General features: G+C 35.6%; 1 protein-coding gene across 1 annotated transcript in view; it reads left to right on the top strand.

Annotated features, from left to right (window-relative positions):
- LOC145986441 (ATP-binding cassette sub-family F member 3) overlaps positions 1 to 24,732 on the top strand; it is a 45,207-nt gene that overhangs the window by 4,257 nt on the left and 16,218 nt on the right. The window contains exons 4-6 of the mRNA XM_083120458.1: positions 10,382 to 10,599; positions 14,658 to 14,762; positions 20,448 to 20,606. Coding sequence (XP_082976584.1) covers positions 10,382 to 10,599; positions 14,658 to 14,762; positions 20,448 to 20,606 — 482 coding nt within the window. The remainder of the gene's footprint in view (positions 1 to 10,381; positions 10,600 to 14,657; positions 14,763 to 20,447; positions 20,607 to 24,732) is intronic.

A 24,732-nucleotide genomic window follows, 5' to 3' on the forward strand; every position in this document is an offset into this window, starting at 1 on the left:
CAGGAAAAATATCAGGAAAATATTTTCGATACTCAGTATCCCATAACTAATATATAAAAAACAAAACTGCCTCAATCCCTTTGCTTGGGGAAAATGTAATACTTATTTGAAAGCAGAGGGGAGTGGATGGTGGTTCCATTACCTCTTTCCCTGGCTTAACATAACAGCAACGTCAACGTTCACCAAGATGACAGGTTTCGAATTCCGACCTGAGCGTGGGTGTTCTTTGCGAGTGTCCCTTCATAAATTTTCCAATATTATCATTTATCTTGTTCGTCGCAATTAACAAAAATTGGAAGAAAAGCGAAGCTAACAAAAAATAAGTAAAATTGACATTCAAGACGCAGACGGGAAAAAATAACTATCACGGCCCGAATGACGTGACTTCAGGATCACTTTCGTTACTTTCTCTTTCGTATGCAAACTGCTTTTCTAGCTTGTGATTTGAGCACAAAAGTAGAATAATAAATCTCCCAAAATGAGTAAAGGCTGGATGAATGTCTTCATATTTTCCTGAAAAATCACTGTTCTTCGTCAAATAGTTAGTTTAAAAATATAATTATGTATGTGCCATTGACTTATAAGATTCATCACTACATATCAGAATCTGCTATGTTGACAGAAGCTAGAGCACGAATATCATTAGAGGTTGGAAACACTAATCTTGCACAAGAGCACGTCTTCGATCGTCTACATTAATATACACACACAACATTAACTTATAGTCTAAGAGGAATGTGTGCACAGCATAGAGACAATATACCATGAAGCGTATTGCTTTGTCAAGTCAAGACATTCCTGTCTGCCTGATTGAAGGTGTTTTTAATAAAAACAAATACAAATAACCTTCATCTACTATTATTGAACGAAAATCATTGATGTTATGTTTCGAAAACAAACTTAAATTCATTTTATTGATAATAATTAGATATTTAAATTATTTTCAGCATATAAATAATTGTCATATTTTTCATGATGCATTTTCTCATCCCTCTTACCTTTGGTAGCCGCTCCTTCCTCCAATAAGAATGAATTTACAATTTTTCTAATCTTCTCCATTTTTTAATTTCTAACCCATTTTTCCTTGCATTCTATATTTTATGTTTACATACAAGGGGAGGCACGCCACTCTAGCCCCCCTTCCGGACTAACATGTGTATGCTGTTCATTTGTGTTTGTGATTGAATCATTCAACTTATCGCCATTCATCCTCATCTTCGCGATTAGCCAAAAGTAACAGAAAATTGAAGTAAAATAAACAAAAGTAAATCAGCCAACAAATTATCTAATTGAAACCTCCTTTTCTCACGCTGTGTCCACAGCGCTATACAAAGATAAGGAATCACGTGTTTCCGTCGCACCTGGCTCCTCACCAAGAAGCAAGAGCAAGGTTCCTTGCAGAATCCTTGAAAAGTTACATGTGACATGTTTCGAAATTATACTAAATTATTTGGCATTTACGAATATGATTAATGCATAACATAATTGCAAAATCCATCAACTTTTAATTCGATAGCAAACATTGAAATGTCCGAAATGTAGTGCCAAAGACAAACCTATATTTTTGGTTTTTGGGGGAAAATACACAAAAAGAACAAATTTATGGCTTTATTTTTTTAAAAAAAATATTTAATTTTCAAAGTGACATGCTTCTGGCAAACTTCTTTTTTTGCCTGCATAATGTCTCGCAAATCTGTCGACATGTCACACTTCACTGGGAGAGTTTAAGGCACTTGATGTTACAGAGTTAGAACCTTCAATACAGATCTAGGGTGATATTTTTTTATAGTTGTTCCATCATGAGCTTGACTTTTGATTTAAGCCCAATCATGCAAAGATGGTCTAATCGGGCTAGGCCTACAGTTTGAGGTGAATCCGAACCACTGCATACCTTCACCGGGTATCGAAATCCTGACCAACCAATTGCAAGGTGACGACTTTACCACTATGCCATCTGGGAGGCCTTTGCTTCTATAATGTTTGTAGGCCTGATTAAGCCAGGGAAGTATAAAATTGATTCTCTAAATAAATTCATGAAACATAAGAACATAGTTCAATAATGAAAAAGTGAAATAGCCCATGTTGCTGCATAGAAAGGAGGCAAGACAGTATGCAGATTTGGTTTTAATGGTATGAATTAAATGCTCACCAAATATGGCAAACTTGATGAAAAATTTGTCTCATTTTGAAATTAGCAACAGCTAAATTGCGGCATCATGAAGAAAAAATATTATTTAAGTGTTTCCATCATTGTGTAAAAATTTTAGTTTCCTGATTGGGTAGTCGTCCCAAGTCTCTTTCCCTTATACTATTTAAAAAGGAGTTAAGAAATAAAGTTTATCCAATTATCTTATCTCTGTGCCAGACAACAGCACACACCACCATTTTGTTTTAAAAGTATACACATTTGAGATGAGATCCAACTATGTAGCATTGAATGCATAATTTTCAACACAGATAGGTTGGTGTAATTCCCTCAGTAGAGGTGAAACCTCCAATTACAGTCTTGTGCACGTGTAAGAAATTTTCCTTTGTGCTTTCTTGTCTCATAATACTAAAAATAGTAAACAAAATCTCTTTAGAGAATACAAACCAAGTAACACTGCAAAACACATTTTTAAAATTGAATTATCAATTTCTCAAACAAAAAGACATTTTAACCTGTTCTTCAAGCAAACTCAAAATGACTATGATTTCGGTCTATTTAAAATAAATTTTCAACCAGACATACAAAAATTTCTTGAGTTTACAATTTTTACCAATATATTTCTCCTCCCATCCAGAAATTACTGATATAAAATCGAGCGTGCAACCAGTCTGTAAGTGTCTGTGTGTGTGGGGGAGGGGGGAGGAGGAGGTTGAAACGAAGGAAGTGGCAAATGAATGACGGAGAACATTAATATTCACTTATCGATGTAACCCAAAGTTTCAAACTTAAATTCTGTGATTTTTCTTTCACAGAAGAATAACGTTTGATCTTTTGGTGACGTAACAATGCAATGAAGAAAAATACGTTCCAAACTCAAAATTATTCCACACGCATAGTCCTTTCAATAATTATTTTCTCCTTGCCACACAAAAAACAACAAAGTATAAAGCTGTGACTCCGTGAAGTGCTTTTTCGTGGCACCCGTTTGGCAGAAAAAGAGGGGAAAACAACTTTGACCACAAGGGGAATCGAACCTAGGATTTCAGCTTATGAAGCTGGTGTTTTACCAACATGGACACAAGCCGCGGTGCAAAAAAGCATGCTATTAGGGTGATTTCTCTTGAAGATTGCACTTTTACCTGTGCAGTTCCAAACTTTCAATGTCCCTTCTCTCTAATTACATTAATTTGATAGCAATACGCTTCATGGTATAGTGTCTCTATGCTGTGCACACATTCCTCTTAGACTATAAGTTAATGTTGTGTGTGTATATTAATGTAGACAATCGAAGGCATGCTCTTGTGCAAGGTTAGTGTTTCCAACCTCTAATGATCTTCTTGCTCTAGCTTCTGTCAACAATGCAGATTCTGATATGTAGTGACGAATCTTATAAGTCAATGGCACATACATAATTATATTTTTAAACTGACTTTTTGACAAAGAACAGTGATTTTTCAGGAAAATATGAAGACATTCATCCAGCCTTTACTCATTTTGGGAGATTTATTATTCTACTTTCGTGTTCAAATTACAAGCTAGAAAAGCAGTTTGCCTACGTAAGAGAAAGTAACGAAAGTGATCCTGAAGTCACATCATTCGGGCCATGATAGATAATCTTATTGCCTTGGATTGTTTATTTTCTCCCGTCTTGAATGCCAATTTTATTTTTTTGTTAGCTTCGCTTTTCTTCCACTTTTAGTTAATTGCAATGAAGAAGAAGATAATCGATGATATGGCAGCCACGCTCAGGTCGGAATTCGAACCCTGGTCCTCTTGGTGAACGTTGACGTTGCTGTTATGTTAAGCTAGGGAAAGAGGTATTGGAACCACCATCCATTTCCCTCTGCTTTCAAATGAATATGAGATTTTCCCCAAGCGAGGTAGTTTTTTTTTTAGATTAGTTATGTGATACTGAGTATCTCAAACATATTTACCCAAATTTTTTCCTGACATTCTCTTTTCAAATTGGACACTGCATTGCATTAATAATTAAAATGCAAGGCTTTCCTGTAACAGTTACTTTTCACTCGGCAAGTTGGAAAATTCCCTGCATCTGGTGAAAATCGTTAGTGGTAAGCTACACTGCAGAGTTGTGTTTTACCAAACCTTTACTTTGGCTGTACTGCCACATTCGATCGGCTCCGAACTCAAATGTGTGTGCCAGTTTCTCTGAATATAAGTGTACATAAAACAAGATACAACCATGTGGATTCCAAATAACACACTTACAACACACTTTGTGTTTTAGTAATCCACTATTCAGATAAACCAACAGATTTATGCACACCATAAACGATAGCTTCATTTGAAACCAATATACTTAAAAATATCAATGTGAATTATTAACAAACTTACAATTTGTCACATCCATCACAGTGCCTCTGCGAACAACAAACTTAGATTATTACATTTTTTAAGAATTTAACATAATTTAACAACCACAAGTTCTTGTAATTGAGTCAGAGTTGAAACTTTAGGAGTCACTGTTATGGTCGTTACAAAGGAAACTGTGTGAAATGCTATGTAATGACTTATTTCTTAATTTTAGTGGTATGTATATCTGGTAGTGACAAGATCAACTAATTTCTTGACCACAGTTGTAGCAATTTGTCAGCATTTAAAAGTATATATTGGGTATATAAACAGTGTACTTGTAACATATGAAGGAAGAAATTACTGTGTAAAAAATAATCTGTCAAAATTCTCTACTTTAATTTTTTATTACTTTGCTTGCATTATGCACATTACACCATTCCATGAAGACACATGAATTGCAGACGTGTAGGTCAGGATCCACACATTATTTATCTTGGCCATTTGTTGGAGGTGGTGTGATTAGCACCAAAATCCAGCTACCTTTACCCCTCGCGTACCATTTTCTTTTTAGACTGGGTGAACCCAGGGACCGTTTTTTGCAGGGACAAGCCTGAAAAGATCCTGACCTTGGATCACCCAGCCTTTTAATTGAACCCAGGTCTCCCACATGACAGTCATATGCCATACTAACTAGACCACCATCGCTTCTTTTTTTTTTTTTTTCAGAATTGTTAGCAAAGCATGCTACAATGTTAGGGGTCCCAGGTTCAACTCCCTGTAGGAGTGTTGTTTGTGAGTGTCCCTTCATCAGTTTCATCATCACTCATCCTCATTTTTGCGATTAGCCAAAAGTGGCACAAAATCAAAGTAAAATAAATCAAACAAACAAAAGTTTCTAGATTCATATTATACAGCGAAGGTGATTTGGTATATTAACAGAGGGAGAGTGAGTTGAGAGTTAATTGGGAAACATCAGCAACCCTGATTTATTGAAGGGCATATTTCCTGAATATGTCCAGATATTATTCACCCCATAAATTTTATCCATAAAAAACTTTCTTTGCAAGTTGAGTGGAGGTCGTTAGTATTAACATGAACGTCTAAATTAAAAATAAATCTTCCGTCTACTTGGCAACACTCTGTACCGTCATGCATTGTGACAAAACAGTAAAACCATTATGACGAGACTAGGTATTCGAGACTTTCCCGTTCCTATTTATCCTCATGCAGTGCACTACAAAATTTCCCAAACCTATATTCTCCTTAAAATTTTAGAGCCACCGCACTTTGGACTCACCCGTCAAGCAACGCACGGATACGCAGCATTGTGATTGTTATCGTGAAATCATACCCTTAAAGCTCCAAGTTAAAAAAAAAAAAAATCAACGTCCAAAAATAACACATATGGTGACCAACCGGTTAGAATGAACAGCTCTGCGAATGAATTAAGCTCACCCCAAGCCCTTACCTTTAACTAAAATTCCCGCAGGCTTTTAGAAAGAAAAGCAAAACAATTAATCTACACTGATGGATGAAATTCGTAAACTCAAAGAAGTTCAACTATTTCGCTTAACCGAAAAGGGGGGGGGGGAAGTATGCTAGCTTTCCGTACACCCCAACCCAGAACAGTAGAATTTAACATAAAACCCTTGCTGAAATGGAAGTTCAGTTTATCGACTTATGAGACCAGAGCGAGATGAACCTTTCCATCCTGAAAGAAACATTCTTATTAACACGATACCATTTAAATTACATCAAACATGCCTGGATACATAATATTGATTTGGAGTCAGAAATACTGCTTTGACTACAACTATTTATTTACAATAACATGCAAACAAATTTGTATTAGACAATGAATATTTTCTTACAGGTCAAATGCCAAGTACAAATTATTATTTTTCCTACCGAAATATTTTAACGGTTTCAAATACCGGCATTGTATTATACAAACAAAACAAAACTGAAACATTCATCAAAGTTTGTCGTAAAGACATACGTCAGAGACCTTTAACCTTCTTTAACGACTGTAAGTAAAATTCCTCAACGTTCTTATTTACTTTTTTCCAATATGGCTGCCACGGACGCCAAGTTTTCCGCCAAATCTTAAAACAAAGAAAGCACACGAATTATGGCCAATTGTGACACACGGATGCTAGCATTATTATATTTGAGAAAGATTTTGGGTGTAGATCACAATTCTTCCCATTCTTGTAACTGTGATGCAAGGAATGACATCAAAACAGTACTTACGGATCAGATGCCCTCGGAGAAATTTCCGTTATGTTTAACTTAAAATATCCATCTTTATACACAATGGAAAATCCATACTCATCGAGATTTTTGACGAACAGTCCTTCCTCAACAATTTAAGACATATGGATTCACTTAACACTTCCCATTATGTTCGATATCCATTGATGCTTCTTCCTATCCCTTTTTACAGCCAAAAAGATTCTTTCCTCTCCCGGACCGAGTCCTGAACAGTTCCCTCGATTCCGATTCCTGCTCTTTCCAATCCACCGCTTATGCACAGGTAACGGGTGCGACGACCCGTTCCTCTAACCAGTTCACTTTTATTGCGCCGTCTTCCGGCGTTGACGAAAGTTTTTCTTTTGTTGCAATACCAAAACGCAAGTTACTAATTGCGATATATTTTAAATGTTCATAATCTAATTTAAATATTATTTTTTGTAGTATACACAATACAATCTTATTTATAACACTTATACAAACATTCATGTTAATTTTCACATAAAGTACCTTGAGGCCATCTATTGTCAAATCTTTGTACTAATGTTCGATTCAAGGTAAATTTAACACTCAAATGCTATCTATCGGCAGTTTCGGCACAATCGGCCTTAAATCACTTTACAAATGTTACAGTCATGACAAATATTGTCATACCATGAAAATGCAGATTGTGCAGGAAAAGGCAATGTGTGTGTTGTTATGAGAAACAAAATCTGTAACTGTTCGGCGTTGTTTTTGGAAAGAATATAAGAATTATCGTCCTACAAAACAATCATTTCACGGGAGTCAGGCAAGAAAGTTACAGACTTGGTGGAATTGAAGTCCGGGTTTCGATGAGGCTGTGCCATCAGTCACCGTGAATATGATCCACAACACGTGGAGTGAATTCATCAATAGACTTGATATTGTAAAAGCCACTCAGGGTGCCCATGTAGAGGTTTAAGGTTTATTAATAATGAGAACTATATGTTCACCAAAAATTCTTTGAGTCAATGTAATTCCATGTCTCTTGTTTCCAAGAAACCTTTTTGCTGCAAAGATATTTTGATCTGTTATGGGGTGAATAATTTATTAACACCCAGTAAATCTAGATTGATGTCACTTGGCAATGGAAGTGGCTCAATAGCAGAGATTGTATGTACCTCAAATACGTTCAGGCTGAGAAGAAGTTGATAGATGAATGTAAAATATTAATATCCTATTCAATTAAAAATATAGTTATTTGACCTTCACATTTATTCCTTTTTGAACTGTTCATAACAAGTATTTGGATGACACACTTAATGAATTATACAGTGTTAACTTTTGCACAACAAAGTTTTGAATTACAAAACTGAAGTTGTGTGTGTGTTTCCGTTGTGATGAGTGTAGTTGTATATGTGCAAGTAACAGAGTTTAAGATTAAGGGTTTCCATGAAATATCCACCCATACTAACTGGTGCGAGGTTGAGATTCAATTGGCATGCTGTACAGAACCAGAGTGAATGGAAGCTCTTGGGTGCTCGTGGATGATCTAGTTTCATCTGGATGCACCAATCACAGTGTATGCCACTTGTGTAACTTCCACTCTTTACCTGTAGAGTTAGCAATATACAAACACAAAATGAGACCACTTTTTACATACAGGAAGTGGTATTGTAAGTGTTGTCCCTCCATCTTCGTCTTGGCCTTCCTACAGGTCTCTTACCATCAGGTTTCCCAACAAGAATCCTGTAAACTCCTCTTTCCTCTCCCATTCGTGCCACATGGCCTGCCCACCTAAGTCTTCTTGATTTAATTATTCTAATAATATCTGGACATGAATACAAATTATGTAGTTCTAAATTATGTAACCTTCTCCACTCACATGTCTCCTCATCCCTTTTAGGTCCACATATTTTCCTAAGGATCTTATTTTCAAATACTCTCAATTTATGTTCCTCTTTCAATGTAAGGGACCAAGTTTCACACCCATATAATACTACAGGCAAAATTACTGTTTTGTATATTTTAACTTTTAGTTTCTTAGATATTAAACGAGAAGACAAAAGTTTATGAAGAGAGAAGTAACATGCATTTCCTGAATTAAGCTTGCTTTTTATTTCCTCTTTAATATAATTTTCACTTGTTAATATTACTCCTAAGTATTTGAATTTGGAAACTGGTTCAAACGAGTAGTTATCAATAATTAGATTTTGATTATTACCTAACACTTGGTTTTGGCCTGTAAGCATATATTTAGTTTTCTCTTTGTTAACTCCAAACCTATCTCTTTAGCAGTTTTGAAAAATATCTTACCATTATTCTTAATTGTATTTATATCATCCCCTAATAAGTCTACATCATCTGCATATGCTAACAACTGAGTCACACCATTTAATTTTAGTCCATCCTTGGTTTCTTTTACCTTCCTAACAGCATATTCTAAGGTAAAATTAAAGAGCAATGGAGATAATGCATCTCCTTGTTTTAAACCATCATGAATTGTAAATTTGTCAGACACATTAATACCCACACGAATTTTACTTTCTGTTTCACTGGTGCATACTTTTATCATACTAACAAGCTTCTTAGGTATTCCAAACTCTACTAATATATTATATAATTTATATCTTTTGACCAAATCATATGCTTTTTTGAAATCAATGAATAGCTGATGGACATTTTGATTATATTCCCACTTTTTTTCAAGTGTCTGTCTAATGTGAAAAATTTGATCTGTTATGTTTAAATCCACATTGATAACCACCTATAATTTCATTAGCATATGGGGTTAGTCTTGCTAAAATAATGTTAGATAGTATTTTATATGTTGTTGAGAGTAGAGAAATTCCACGGTAATTATTGCAGTTCATTATCACCTTTCATCACCTTTTTTGAACACAGGAACAATTATGGATTCTTTCCACTGTTGAGGTATTTCTTCTTTATTCCATATTAAACAAATTAATTTATGAATTTGACATATTAACGAATTTACACCATATTTAATTAACTGAGCTGGTATTAAATCAATGCCAGGTGCTTTGTTATTCTTTAGCCTTTTAATAGCATCTTTAAGTTCAGTCAAGTTAGGTTCTGGAACTAAAGGTTCTGCTGTGTGCACTTCATTTACTTCTGATTTATCTCCTAGATGAACATTTAAAAGGTCATTAAAGTAGTTTTTCCATCTATTTAGAATATCACTTGGGTCAGCTAGAAAATCACCTTTTTTATCTTTTATCAAGTTTACTTTAGGTTGCCACCCCGTTCTAAATTCATTTACAGCTTTATATAAATCTCTGATATTTTTGACACCTGACAAACAAATCAAACCCCCTTGATTAATGAGTGATTTGTTCAATTATAATTTCTTTGGTGTTTCATAGTGGTAGTCTTGTATGGTAAATATCAGAGTGTTGCTCTTTTGAACTTTGAAACTCAGTGTTACAAATTTAATAATGGTTATAACAAAGGTTCCTTAACAACTTTGATACAAAGCAAAATATTTGAGGGAGTCCTCATCATTATTGTGTAATGGGAGTTGTGCGATTGATCACTGCCAGAATGGCGCTGCTTTGCTTAGTGACAAAATACATTCTAATATAAGGCTAAGAAGCAATTTGTAATGAAGTTGTTTGTGATATTTTGTTATTTTTAACCATTGATATTAATATCTTTGTGTTGCATGCATGTGGATTGCAGAAGGTCGACCCCAAGAAATTAGAAAAAGCAGAGGCAAAACTACAACAAAAACAAGAGAAGCGAAGCCAAGAAGTAAAACCACCTCCAGTAGTTTCCAAGTTAGATAACGCTACTGCTTCTCAAGTGATGACCAAGAAAGAGACTAAAATGGAAGCAAAAGGAACAAATAAATCAAAAGACATTAGAATAGAGAATTTTGATGTTGCATATGGAGAAAGGTATAAATGGAATTTATATAACTTTCTGCCATTTTGTTATTGTTTTTGTGAAGATAAACGTATAATTCAGGTACCAATGGTTTGTTAAGGAAATTTCTAAGTATGTAGTTTATTTTTTTCTAAGACAAAACCTGTCACAGTCTATGATTTTTTCTCCACTCTTAATAATAGAGCATTGTTATGGTGTTGTCACTTTGTTTTGCCCACAGTCATAAATGCCCTTCAATAATGACTAATCAAATAAAACATTGCTTGCAGAAACCTCTCAACTACAGTGATTTACCTGCACACCACATCCCCAACACCCTCTTGAGTCAAAATTTCATGAGCACCCCCTCAAATTTTTCACAAAGACCCAATTTATGCGCATTTTGGGTCTAAAATAACCCTTGGAAAAATTTGGATGAACCCCTATCAGCTATCTTTGATATAAAGGATGTGAATGATAAACATATACAGTGAAACCTCGATTTTACTTTTGTCAGGGGACCAAGCAGAAAAAACTTAAAATGTAGGAAAATAAAAAATCAGGGAATATTTTATAACATTTTGCTATTTTGGGACCATCAAGGTTGAATGTGTAATGTGGGGAAATGGAAAATTGGGGAATGTAAAATCGGAGTTCCACTGTAATCAAAATGAATTGATCATATTTGTAAGATTTCAACCCAGAGGACGAAAAATGTTGGTGTAATATATCTAGTATACATGTTTGCCATCCTGATGTATGTACAGTAATAGTCATATATATGTGTAAACTGTAAACTAAGTCTCTGCCCAATATTTGAAATTTCATATATATATATATATATATATATAAAACGTAAATGATGGAGACAGTAAATATTTCACGAAAAGAAATATTTTGATACCATATTTACGTGCGTGTATAATGCGCACTCTGGTTTTGGATGGGTAAAAGTGACAAAAAATTACATCTCGTATATAATGCGCAGTACAATCCAGTTTCAAGAAATGGCTTTCTTAGTTGTAAGTTGTAAATCTGTTGCTATGCTGATCAAGACTGAATGACATCATACCTATTCAATTGTTCATTTCTTCTTTTTCAAAATATATACTTTTTCTTTCCATGACTAATGTAACATTTATACGAGGCACATTCAGGACCTTCCAAATAGCAGTTAGCAGCACAAGATTTCTTCCATTAAGGAATTTACACACTCCATGTATGTCATATTATTTGGCCAGTAATACATTTTAATTTTTATTATCTTTTCCTTTTGTTTTCTTTCATCCAAAGTACCATAAAATTCGAACGTTTCTTCATTTTTTGATGAACTTTTTTCAACCGCATTTCACATTAGTTTTGTTATCTTGTATGGAATAGTGTTTCCATATTCAGAAACTGCAGGATTCACGTTCTACAACGATATATAACATGATAGGGTTCCGTAAACATGAAGAATCAATGCAAGTGTGCCAAAATCATGGAATGACCCTGTACGGTTTCATGTTGGTTGTCTGAATTATTCCGTTCATAATACGCACCACAGTTTTTGGGGGCAAACATTTTGGAAAAAAGTGCATATTATACATGAGTAAATACGGTATTTTGCGGTATTTATCGCATTATCATCAGAGAAGAAAGAAGTAGACTGTGTTACGTAGTGCAGGGGCACAGAATACTGACTGTAGTGTCCGTACAGTCAGTTTTGCCAGAAATAGTTGATAGTTAACATATGTACTTTCACCAGTGTTTACTGCATGGTGGGTGGTGGATGGGTATAGTGGCGCACATGCCTGATAAATAGGCCCTTTCACATCACCTGCGGAAAGATGTGTCTGAGTAGTTGTAGGGGTAAAAGATGGATGATGGCCACACGGACACAGTAGTTAAAGGTGGTATTATGGCTGTTGGTATGGACTGCAACTGTGAAATCTGAATTTTGGGTGGAGGAACGGTGGTTATTGATCCTAAAGTTCAAGGGGGTGGAGGTTTCGCCCAGATAGAAGTTGCCGCAGATTTGGCAGATGAGGTTGGATGAGTGGCAGGTGCCTTTAGGGTGAAGGGTGAACTCACCTGCAGTGGTGGGAATCAGAACGGTGGGGGAGGTGATGAGTATGGGGCAGGTCTTGCACCAACCTCATTTACACCTCATCTGCTAAATCTGCAGCAACTTCTACCTGGGCGAAACCTCCACCCCCTTGAACCGTAGGATCAATAACCACCCTTCCTCCACCCAAAACTTCGATTTCACAGTTGCCATCCATACCAACAGCCATAATACCACCTTGAACACATTCGGGTCTGGCCTCATAATACAGCATTTTTACCTCTGGTTTGCGGTTTTTGGTTATTTTTAAAAAAATCATAGAAAAAATATTTTAATTTGTTTTTATTTACCACACATTTCTTAAATCTACAAAACTTCCTCTTTTCAATGAACAAAAATTGGTAAAATTTTCTTTTCATTTTCAGACATTTTTGAATATTTTTTTCAGCAATGTTTTGTGAAAAAAAAGTACAACATTGTAACAAATGATAATATAGAGATATTTTAAGTTCGTAATCTGGAAATTTCAATAATTAACTACATAAACTATCAATACATCTTTTGAATCTTGCATAAGAATACTTCTTATGTGCACATAACAAAAAATAATTACAAATTACAGGTAATTATCTTTTGTATGAAAGAGTGGCTGCAGGACAGGACCAGACGATGTATCAGTTGGTTCTGCGTCATCTGTAAAAATTAAACAAATAAATAAAGTAAATAAGTAAAATAAATTTTCATTTGACATACACTATACAAAATAATAATTGGAAAAATTAAAAATACATCAGTGCATGTAGGAGAATCAAGCAAGAGGCAGAAAAATTACCTCTTGTCACTTCATTCATAAAATACTAGAGTTTGCAACACTGTTTATATTGTCAACAATTAATTATTACGAATATAACCTACCTTCCAAATCTTCAAATTCATCTGCATCATCAAAATCGTCGCTAACTTCAAACTCTGAGGCAGAATCCTCTATGCAGTCTGGATCTAACGACACCATTCTAAACAATGCACAGTACATCAACCCGACAACAAACAGTTGTAGGTGCCAGATAAAAATAGCACATGAGTCACCTAGCTGTCGGAATTGAATGAACATGCGCATGAGACGAAGTACGAACATAGCCTGTAGTTTAATCGGCAAAGCGATTACATACCACAGGATGGGCTATGCCCGTCGTTCGTCCACATTGACTTTAAGTGCACTGCGGTCTCTGCCTGTCGTGAGACCCCAATGTGTTAACTACTGTTTCCATGTGGCCATCATCCATATTTTACCCCTCCCCCACTCGGACACATCTTTCTGCAGGCGATAGGAAAGGGCCTATATATCAGGCATGTGCGCCACTATACACCCTGGACTCAACCTAGCCGACCAATAATCCTTTCTCCTCCCCGAAACCACCCACCCACCACCCACCATGCAGTAAACACTGGTGAAAGTACATTTGTTAACTATCAACTGTTTCTGGCAACACTGACTGTACAGACGCTACAGTCAATATTCTGTGGCCCTGCACTACGTAACACAGTCTACTTCTTTCTTCTCCGATGATAACGTGGTAAATACCGCAAAATATGAATGTATTTCTTTTTGTGAGGTAAGTGTTTACTGTCTCCTTCATCATTTATGTTTTATCCTCCCTTCTGGCACTTTTTCTCATCCTGTTCCTGTTCTCATCCTGTTATATATATATAAACATCTTAAATGACTGAATAATATATCAATTTCTTTCTGCTGCATTTTGAACAAGTAGTATTTTTTTCAAACTGCAAATGCTGTTAATTTTATTTATGTACTTGTTAAGCACTGCAAAAATGAAAAAATAATGTTCTGTGTTTTTTGCACTTTTTTCTTTTTTAACGTAGGTATATTTTGTTGACTAAGTTTTCAACTGCATACGTTTGATGCATAAGGAGCCCAAATGGCACCTAAGTGGTAAGGTTAGTTTCAAACACTGGTAGAAGGTTTAGACAATAGTTATTAAATTTCTAACAATATTTACCTTGGTTATGTTTTCTCGTTTCCAGAGTTTTGCTGACTGGTGCTGATATCACTTTAGTATTTGGACGAAGATATGGATTAGTAGGTCGAAATGGAATGGGTAAAACAACAATGTTAAGAATGATTTCAAGGTTAGTTTGAAAGATATGTTTTAAGTTTACTACCTTTTGCCACAATAATTTGTTCACTGTATTAAAATAATATATCCCTCATCCAAGCCAATTGATTTAATGGTTTCATTTATCTTTTAGACTTGGATAGGAATAGTCAAGTTTCACTTACCTTAGTGAGCCAAAATGATGGAAAAATGAATGTTTCAAAGAACACACATCTTTGTCTAGTTGATCTCATCTCACTTCATGAAGAGTACAAAAGAACTAGTAACCAGAATCATCGTCACTAACATATAAAAGATTCACTGTTTAACCCTTAGCAGATGGAGCCTTGAGTGCCTGTAAAGCCTCTTTTGACGGAAACTTTTCAAGCATGCGCATTTCAAGTTGCTGCAATGAACAAAGAAATTGTAACACAATAACTAATTGTCGTAGAGAGATGAAATCGGTTTCGTATTTTTTCAGAATGACTAGAGTTTTTAGCAGATGTGAAATTTATACGGTTTACCTCCTAATAATGACTGTTAAATAAAGAAGAAAATTGAAATTTTACCAAAAAGAAAATAGTATTTGGTACACCCTTCTCCCACCACAATAGACTAAAGTGAATACAAAAATTTAGTATTTAGCAGTGATACATTCCTATAACCGTACCAAGTAATGTTTAAAATGAGCAGTTACTTCCTGTCAAAAAAAAAAAAGAAAATTAAAAAAGTATAAGAAAAGCAGTGTAGCCATTTTTCAGAACAGGTTTTGAAAAAAAAATCTTCTAGCATTGAATGTTCAAAATGTGAAGAAAAGCACAAAGAGAACATGTAATAAGTACCCAGATTTTCAAAAATAATTCCTTAAGCCTGTAATTTTAAAATAATTTTTCAGATATTTTAAAAATCCAAGGGTCAGATGACTAAAAGAAAAAGTTTTTCAAGTATGAACACTTGTATATATTCAATATTTTTTTTCATTAACCCATGAATAATAAAGGATATACAGCAAAAGAAAAGAAAAGTATTGCAATTATTGGGCAAGAAGAACCCTGCCATTTTAACCAAGAAAAAGGCATCTCCAAATTGTTCTTGTAGTATCAAGTATGGAAGCTGGATGTATGATAGTTAAGAAAAACAGAAAGAAAGACCCCTCCTGTAAATCTTGTAATAAAATTCCCCCAATTTTTTTAAAAATGGTGCATTAATTAAGTTTTTAATTTTTAAAAATGTTAGTTTTTAGTAAATTTAGAAAATTGGAGAGTTCCTGTTTCTTCAATGCATTTGAAATGTATCCAACAATATGTACTTCTATGAGGCTAGGAACACCTACTAAACCATATAAATTTGAAGTAATTAAATAATCTGTATATTTTTGCTCAAATATTTGAGCAAAAATATTTTCTGCTAAAACTTTGGATGCATATGTTCTATCTAAAAAGTATATACAGGAAAACCTCATTAATACAATATTGATTAAGACAAAATACCCTTTAATCCGAAGTTCTTCCCATTCCCCAGCTGATAAGATAGGATTTATAATGTATTTCAGTATGGATAAATCGAAATATGGATAATTTTTAATACGAAGTTGTTTACAAGACCCTTGGCAAAACTGGTTTTGCTTAATTCGAAGTAGACACCTGCGTAAGTCGACAAGAGAAGATTGAATGTGGAGAGAGCTTGGACGTTATTTTAACTTGACCTTGACATGTTTCCTTGTTCTCTGCTGACAACTCGAGGGAAGCAGCCTGAAATGCCCGCTGAATGCGCCACCTTGGAAATATTCACCAGGGCCAGGTGAGAAATGCGAGATAAGATCGCAGAAATGTTCCAAAACAAGATGCGTGGCACCTGGAAGTCTCACCCATGTGTCTAGCTCTGAGCTCGAGATTCAGCAGTTTCCCATGATCGAACAACTTTTGGCCTGGTAACCAACAACTTCCGGTAACCACGTTCATTAAAAGCGTGTTCTTTGTGCCCTGTAGAACTTCATAAAAAAGGGAAACTGTTACAGATAATCAAAGCCACATAGGCCAACTAAAGATGGTCAACCTGCTTAATGCGTTGTCATCTTGGTTTCCTGCAAAAGTTAACGTCGATCTTACGTATGTTGCAACTCCCGTTTCCCGCTTCATACGTTTCCCAACTGTACCGGTCATAAAATTAGCCAAAAAAGTGTTGGCTGAGTGACTTCTCCCTTTTTCCAGCAATTGGGGAGGAGGGGGGGGTCCGTTGCTAATTGTTTCAGCCACGATTTACTTGCTCATGTGCGCACATGGGCTCCTTTCCTTTGGTGTCTAAAATAAAGCAACCAGTTCTGAATACTTTTTTCAAAACGAACAAAAACCGCAGGATAAGAAAAATAAGCGACTCCTCCCTTCTCCTACAACAGCTCACTGGTGTGCATGGCAATGCGATAATTGCTGAATTCAGGTCCCTCTTTCTTGTTTGAATGCATCTGTCTGGATGGGAAATATTGCCCATATTATTGTTTGTTGCATGGTAAAACGTAATGCAAGGATCATTTTTCTTTTTCACACTGCTGATAAGAGTTCAGTCTTCGACAATTGCGTTATCTTTAAAATGCTGAGGATTTCCCTTCTGCCACCTGCTGCTCTAACTTCCAGCCCTGGTGCCAGTGTTTAGTCTATCATCTGGAAAGTTGTCGCTTGCGGATAAGGGCAATGACTCATCCAGCAGGAAGGAACCATCATTGTTTTGAATCTCACAAAGCTGTTTTGATTTGATGATAAATTCAATCTCAAGAAACAAAAACAGGAGTTAAAACAACTTCATGATGCGCATAAAGTTCGTATGCTCGCCGCTTTCCTTCAGAACCCATAACGTGCTGCTGCTTAATGTAGGAATACGAGAGAGGAAAAGTTTGACCTCCAGAATACTCCTGAATCCAACAATAAATTGTCGATTAATCTGAAAATAATCAAGTTTCGTAAAGCTTGTTTTGAGTTAATTTTATGCTGATGAGCTAAGCGGGACTAAATATACTACACAGTTTAAAAGTGGGATCCAGACCAGAGTGATTATCGAGTGCGGCGCTGTTTAATGTGTCCTACGATACACATTAGGTGCAAACAGATCGCAAGTTGCGTGTTTCCTTTTTCAAATCGGATTACAATGCAAGTTTAGGAAGAGTTTGGACTGATCTCTGCAAAGGGGGAGGGGGCATATATGAAGGTAACTGAAGCAAAGAAAACGACTTATTTTACGATGTGTTTTAGACAGCCGTACCAGAACGAAATTTACAGCCCCGATGTTTGTTTTTTCTTTTTTTTTTTGCCAGGGAAAGGTTGTGTTCTTTCCCAACAGAATCTTCTCTTACCAGTTAATCCTGTAACGGACTATGTTCTAGTGAACACACATAAAATCCAATATTCATTCTGGCCAATTATCTCCCATCTCTTGCTCGCGCCAGTGTGACTACTGTCAAAATTCTTCCGAGTTTCACTTCTTGCAATAAACGAGATTGTTTTCCTTTCCGTAGGTCTCCGTGCAAACGGGTTTCTTATGAACTAAAATTGTAGAAATTTCGTAGAAGAGCAACGACTTTGCACAATTGAAAGAAAATACCATTTTTTAAAATACTTTTTGCCACAACATGCATCCCGTGCATAACCGGGTGTATAACTAGGCAGGATAAATGGTGTTAACGTCTCCTTGGAATGTTTGTGTCCGCGTAAGCTCCATGTTCTCTTTTTGTGTAACATTTTTTACACTTTCTTTAAAACGTACAATATTATATATAGTACATATAAAGCTTATTTTCTGTGCTACCACCAAGTATAAAACATCCGTTGTGGGGGTAATTTATACTCTACTTTATTTACACCTGAAAAACAGGTGCCATCTTGAAAAGTGTGTATAACTCGAAGTCGTTAAGTCGAAGTTGACATTTTGTGGTCCCTTGAACTTTGTATTAACGAGGTTTTCCTGTAGCTCTTATATTATATTACTTTCCTATTAAAATAAATCATAAACTAAAATTATGTTCAAAATCAAATATCAATTTTGGCCTTGAATTTCAGCCATTTTCATTAGAGATGGTGCAGGTGCAAAAAGGCACAGAACATAAAATAATGTTTGAATTGTACTGAAAACAATTTAGTTTGCCACAGCTTTGTATCATTTTTCTTAGCTGAGCTATCATAATTATTGCAACTGTCTGCAAAGGCCAAAAATAACCGAAGTCATGAAACAAAAATAAATAGCCTCCATTTTTAAAACAGTCAAGTTTTTGAAAAATAATGCCTGCTCTGAACTACTACTGCATATTTGTTGGAACAACAAAAATATTGAAAATTTTAAAAGTGCTCAAGCAACCAGTGCTGGAACGTTTGGTATGGACTTGCTCATATGCATTCTGGACAATAATTCTGGTCTTAGTACAATTTCTGTGAACTAAAAGTGGATGAACATCATAGTAATGATTCTCCCACTTATTCAACACTTCTAACAATATTATGTGTACTCATATTAGTGGTAATTTGTGAGTGTTTTTGGGCCATGTGTCAAAATATAGTTGTATGCCAGTGGAAAATTGGTTCATACACCCTAAACTGAAATCTGTGATATTTTTAATATGAAAAATATTAGCTTTGTGATTTTTTTTAATATTATGTTTGACATGTATTGATTATAGTGTGTAACAAATTTCATTATGGTAAAACCTGGGACTCCCTATCAAACAATAACCCGAAGTGGAGTGCTTTTTTTCAGCACAAAATATTACTTTATTTAAAGATTTTTCTACTTTCTGAGTAGGTAAGAGTGGTAATTTTCTGTTAGGACTGATCTCCTCTCCAACAGTACCTAAATCATCAAAATACTCCACATAGTGTCCGAGATATGACATGTTTTGTGTCCCATGGTGCATTCATTCATAACACCATTAAGCCTTGTTTCCATGATTATGAAAACTAAATATGCTGACCAAGGCAGTAATTTATTTTATTAAAAACAAACTAAACGTAACATTTCAACCTTCTAGCAAGGTCTTCTTCAGACACTGTATCAAGTATTTCAAGACATTTGTACTTGATACAGTGTCTGAAGAAGACCTTGCTAGAAGGTTGAAACGTTATGTTTAGTTTATGTTTTTAATAAAATAAATTACTGCCTTGGTCAGCATATTTAGTTTTGCATTCATTCGTGTTTTGTGTCCCATGGTGCGTTCATTCGTCCACCCAATTTCTGAAAATCTTCAAATTTTCAAAAATTTATAAGTTTCAAAATATTTGTTGGGCAAGTCTAATATTACATATTTGTCATATTGGACCAAGTATATATCAGCAAAAAAAAATGAAGCAACTTTTCTCTTTGAATTGGGTGATTTCACGTGGAATGACCCTATATTGTCTTAATAACAATGTTAGAATTCTTGTTTTGCAAGTAGATAGTATCAGTATACCAGATTTTTGCATGTATTGTTGGATTCTGTTAGAATATGAATGCAGTTGTTATTTGTTATTTTATGATGTAATCTTCTTTTGCCACAATATTCTGGTGTAGAATTTCCAAAAAAAATCTGTATTTTTTAAAATTTACTTCCGAAAAATGGCTTGACTCAATTTAAACGGTACCTAGAAAATGTTTGGTATAGTTGAATAACATTACATTCTGTATGAAAACCTCTTCATATTATGTTGTGTATGCATTCCTACAGTCGGTCCCTATAATGCTATTTTTCTCTTAATTCCAGTGGCCAATTGAAAATTCCTTCTCACATTTCAATTCTTCATGTGGAGCAGGAAGTTGTTGGGGATGATACACCAGCTCTTCAAAGTGTGCTTGAATGTGACCTGATTCGTGAAAATCTTTTGAAGAAGGAGCGGGAACTTAGTGCCCAAGTCAATTCAGGGTATGGAAGAAATTATTGTAATTTTCCAATACATGAAATTAAATTACAAATTTTTGAAACTTGCTTTTAAAATAATATTTGTTTTTGTAATACTATTTATGAAGATCCAGTGAAAAGGCTATTTATTAATGAGGTTTTTATTTTTATCCAGTATATACAGTGGAACTTCAATTTTACATTTTTCAGGGAACCAAGCTGAAAAAAATAAATTAAATGCCGGAAAATGTGAAATCAGGGAAAATTTTGTAACATTTCACTTTGTTGGGACCATGAAGATTGAATGTGTAATGCAAGAAAATGGAAAATTGAGGTTCCACTGATAATTTTTACAAATATGCCTGTTGCATAAATTGTGGTCTAAAAACAAAAGGATATTTATGCAACCCTAAAGAAGATGGTCACATTTAACATGACAGTTTTAGTCTTGCAACCACTATTTCTAGGAATATTGTTTATATGAGTAAAATGATTGCGTTATTTGAGTGGCATATTATGTAAAGCCTGGAAATGTTGTCTGTTGATACATATGCAACTATGTACTAACAATATATGCATTCTCATAAAAAATTGTAAATCAGAAACTTGCACTGGATGTTGCTAGTGCTCCAATAGAATCAGAACTGGATGCTCAGTTGAATAGAATGGTTCCCACTGAGCTGGAAAATATGAAAATGAATCTGTGAGTGAAAAAGGCAGGGAAACACATCTAAAAATCTGGAAAGTGAATTAGTTTTGATACCTACCAGGATTTGGGAGTGAAAATAAATTTAACTTTTTTTTTCCTTAACCAGCTTCTTGATGGTGGTTTTACTTTGAAAAATGTATTTATTAAGGCTGAGTCGATGTTGATTATTCAGTATCTGCCAATACTTTTCCATTGTTTTGGTCTTTCGCGGGGTGTGCAAAATGCTGTCTCTTTGTTTTGTGAATACGTGACAGGTATTTGAACATTCTGATGTCAATCATGGATATTTAGAAATAAAAATGCAGTACATTGATGCTTATAATTGGTGTGGAATACTCGCCCACTAATATTAATCACTCCACAATTAGCACAGCATGCTATGATGCCAGGTGTCCTGGGTTCAAATCCCATCCTTGTCATGGGTGTTCTTTGTGTGTATCCCTTCATCAATTTCATCATATTATCACTCATCCTCAATTGATATCAGTGGGAATCGGAAAGAGTTTTGTCATCAGTATGAATCATCATCGTTCGCAGTTTCCTGCCTCTGGCTGGGTCGGCACAGAAGTCAAGCCTCTCCATTTTTTCCTGGTCTTCCACCGCTCCTCTCTTTCCATGATGTTCCAATGTTGCCCTCTTCTCCTGACACTCTCCACTATCTGCTCTTTCCACCGACATCTTGGTCTCCCCCTTGGCCTTATTCCCACTCCTTGTGCATGGTAAGCTCTTACTGGTAGTCTTTCTGCATCCATCCTCTTCGATCTAGCCTATCCTTAAGCTTCACCACACCCTCTGTCTGTTGGATCTCTTCATTCTTTATTCTATCCCTTCTAGTCTTCCCCAATATACTGTTAAAAATTTCATCAATGCCTAAATCTTTTTTTGCCTCTGTCAGTGTCAAAGTCTGCTCCACACATAATTGTTGGCACATAGTATGTGTTGTATATTACCTTATTGCATTTCATAGGTATATCCCTGTTTCATATTAATCTTCGAATGCTTTGATATAGTCCACCACCCATTTGTCCTCTTCTGTTTACCTCCTCAACTATTCTTCCACTTCTCTCAATTATGCTTCCTAGATATTTGAAGCTCTTCAGTACCCCTCAACTCTTCCGTGTCTATCTTTATTCTTTGTTCATTTCTGGGTCTGTTTCTTGTTATTAGCACCTCGATCTTTTCTGCACTGAATTTCATTCCTGCTCTTCTGATTTCCTCATTCCAACTATCAAGCTGTCTCTGTACTTTTTCTTCCCTGTTTCCCCATATTACTAAGTCGTCAGCAAACAATAGGGCCTTAATCTCTTCCTCTCCTATCTTCTTCCCCACCTCTTCGTTAATTGCATCCATTGTAATTATGAAGAGCAATGGGGAAAGAGCACTTCCCTGTTTTAGTCCATTACTTATACTAAACCACTCCATTCTTTCCACTTGTCTTCACACAGCTCTGGTTGGCCTTGTATGTGCTCTGCACTCTACACACTATCTCTTCCTCAACTCTGTTCTCTCTTAGAGCCTTCCAAATCTTTGTTCTGTCCATGCTATCTTATACCTCTTCTATATCTAGGAATGCCATAATCAAATCATTTCCTTACTCGTAGTGCCTTTTCTGTAATTGCCTTATGGTGAATATCAGATCTACTGTTGATCTGCCTCTTCTAAATCCATACTGTTCCTCTCTTATGTTCAGCTCTGTTACTTCCCTTATTCTTTTATCTTAATATTTTCTCATACACCTTTGCTGAGTGGCACATAAGTGTCATTCCTCTGTAGATTTTACATTCCTTTCTGTCACCCTTCTTGAATATGAGAACTATTAGTCCCTTTGTCCAATCTTTTAGCACCTCTCTCTTGCCACACTGTTTTCAATGCACTGTAAAGCCACTGCACACCAATCACTCCTGCTCCTAGTATAATTTCCACTGGCATTTCATCTATTCCAGGTGCTCTACCTCTCTTCAGAGTTTCCTCCACTTCTTTCCATGCGAGATTCACTCTTTCTTTCCTTTTTTTCTTTTTCATGTTCATTTTCTTTTTACACGTTCAGCAATTTCTCGAAATGATTTCTCCACATTCTTCTTATTTCTTCGTCCTCTTCTACAACATTTCCCGTTTCATCCCTTAGCTTACAGCTTTCTCCTCTTTCTCTTCTCCTTTCTTTCTTTCCATACAATACTTTCTTGTTCCCATCTACATCTTCTTCTAGCACTTTGGTCCATTCTTCCATCCACTTTCTTCTTTCCTCCTTTACTACTGTTCTTGCCTCTTTCTTCTTTCCCACGTACTCTTTTCGTACATTTTGTGATTTAACTTTAAACCATTTTCTAAATGCATCATTTTTGTTTTTCACTGCCTCTCTAGTTCTTTCATTCCACCATGCTGTTTCTTTATTTTTTCTTTTCTTGCATGTCCTTCCACATATTTTTTCGGCTGCCTCTACTATTTCTGTTTTAAATCTTATCCATCCTGTTTCTACTCTTGGCACTTTTGTTCGCAATATTTCTTGATATATTTCTTTTATCATCTTATCCTTCTCTCTTGTTCGTCTCTTCTATCTTTTATTTTCCATCTCCTCCATCTCCTACTAGTAGCATGTGGTCTCTGTCTAAGTTCTCACTGGATATATGTTGTTCATTGTCGTGTTCACTTCCTTGTTTATCAATATATAATCTATTACAGACTTTTGTTCAATATCCGAACTGTATCTTGTAATCTTATGGCTGTCATATTTCTTCTTAAACCAGCTATTACCTAGTAACAGTCTGTTTCTCTTGGAAAAGTCCAGTAGCCTCCTTCCCTCCTCATTCCTCTGTCCCCATCCAACTGCTCCAAGTACTTCTGTATACCCTTTCCTGTCTCTTCCCACTTGTGCATTGAAATCACCCATCATAATTTGCCATTTCTTTCCTATGCGTTCTTCAAATTCCTCTTTCTCCTCCCTTGTACATCCTGTTTGTGGGGCATACATTTGAATTATTTCTATTACTTTCCCTCTTACATTCATTTTTAGTTTCATAATTCTGTCATTTACCCTTTCTACTTCCTCACTTATTCCATTTCTGACTACAAATCCAACCCCACTTTGTCTGCCCTCTTCAGTCCCTGCCCAGTACAGTTTATAAGCTTTCGTCAAGTTCACTTCTTCTCTTCCTTTCCATTTCGTTTCGCTCATTCCAAAAATGTCGATCCCTCTTTTCTCCATTAGATCCACAATTTCTTCAGTCCTTCCTGTCAGTGTTCCAATATTCAATATCCCCATCCCTATTCGTAGCCCGTGTCGTCTCCAATTTCCAGTCCGGCTTGCTTCTTTCGTATCTTGAATTGTTTGTTTTTGGCTGTTGGCTAATCGGGCCTGTCACAGCCTACACCTGAGTGGTGGGGCTGCCACCTGTGGGTTCTCTGGTACATCCTTGTTTTTTGTCAGGGTTTAAACTCCCGTAG

This window comes from Lepisma saccharinum, chromosome 4 (genome assembly GCF_977018435.1).
Source record: "Lepisma saccharinum chromosome 4, izLepSacc3.1, whole genome shotgun sequence".
NCBI classification, from domain to species: domain Eukaryota; kingdom Metazoa; phylum Arthropoda; class Insecta; order Zygentoma; family Lepismatidae; genus Lepisma; species Lepisma saccharinum.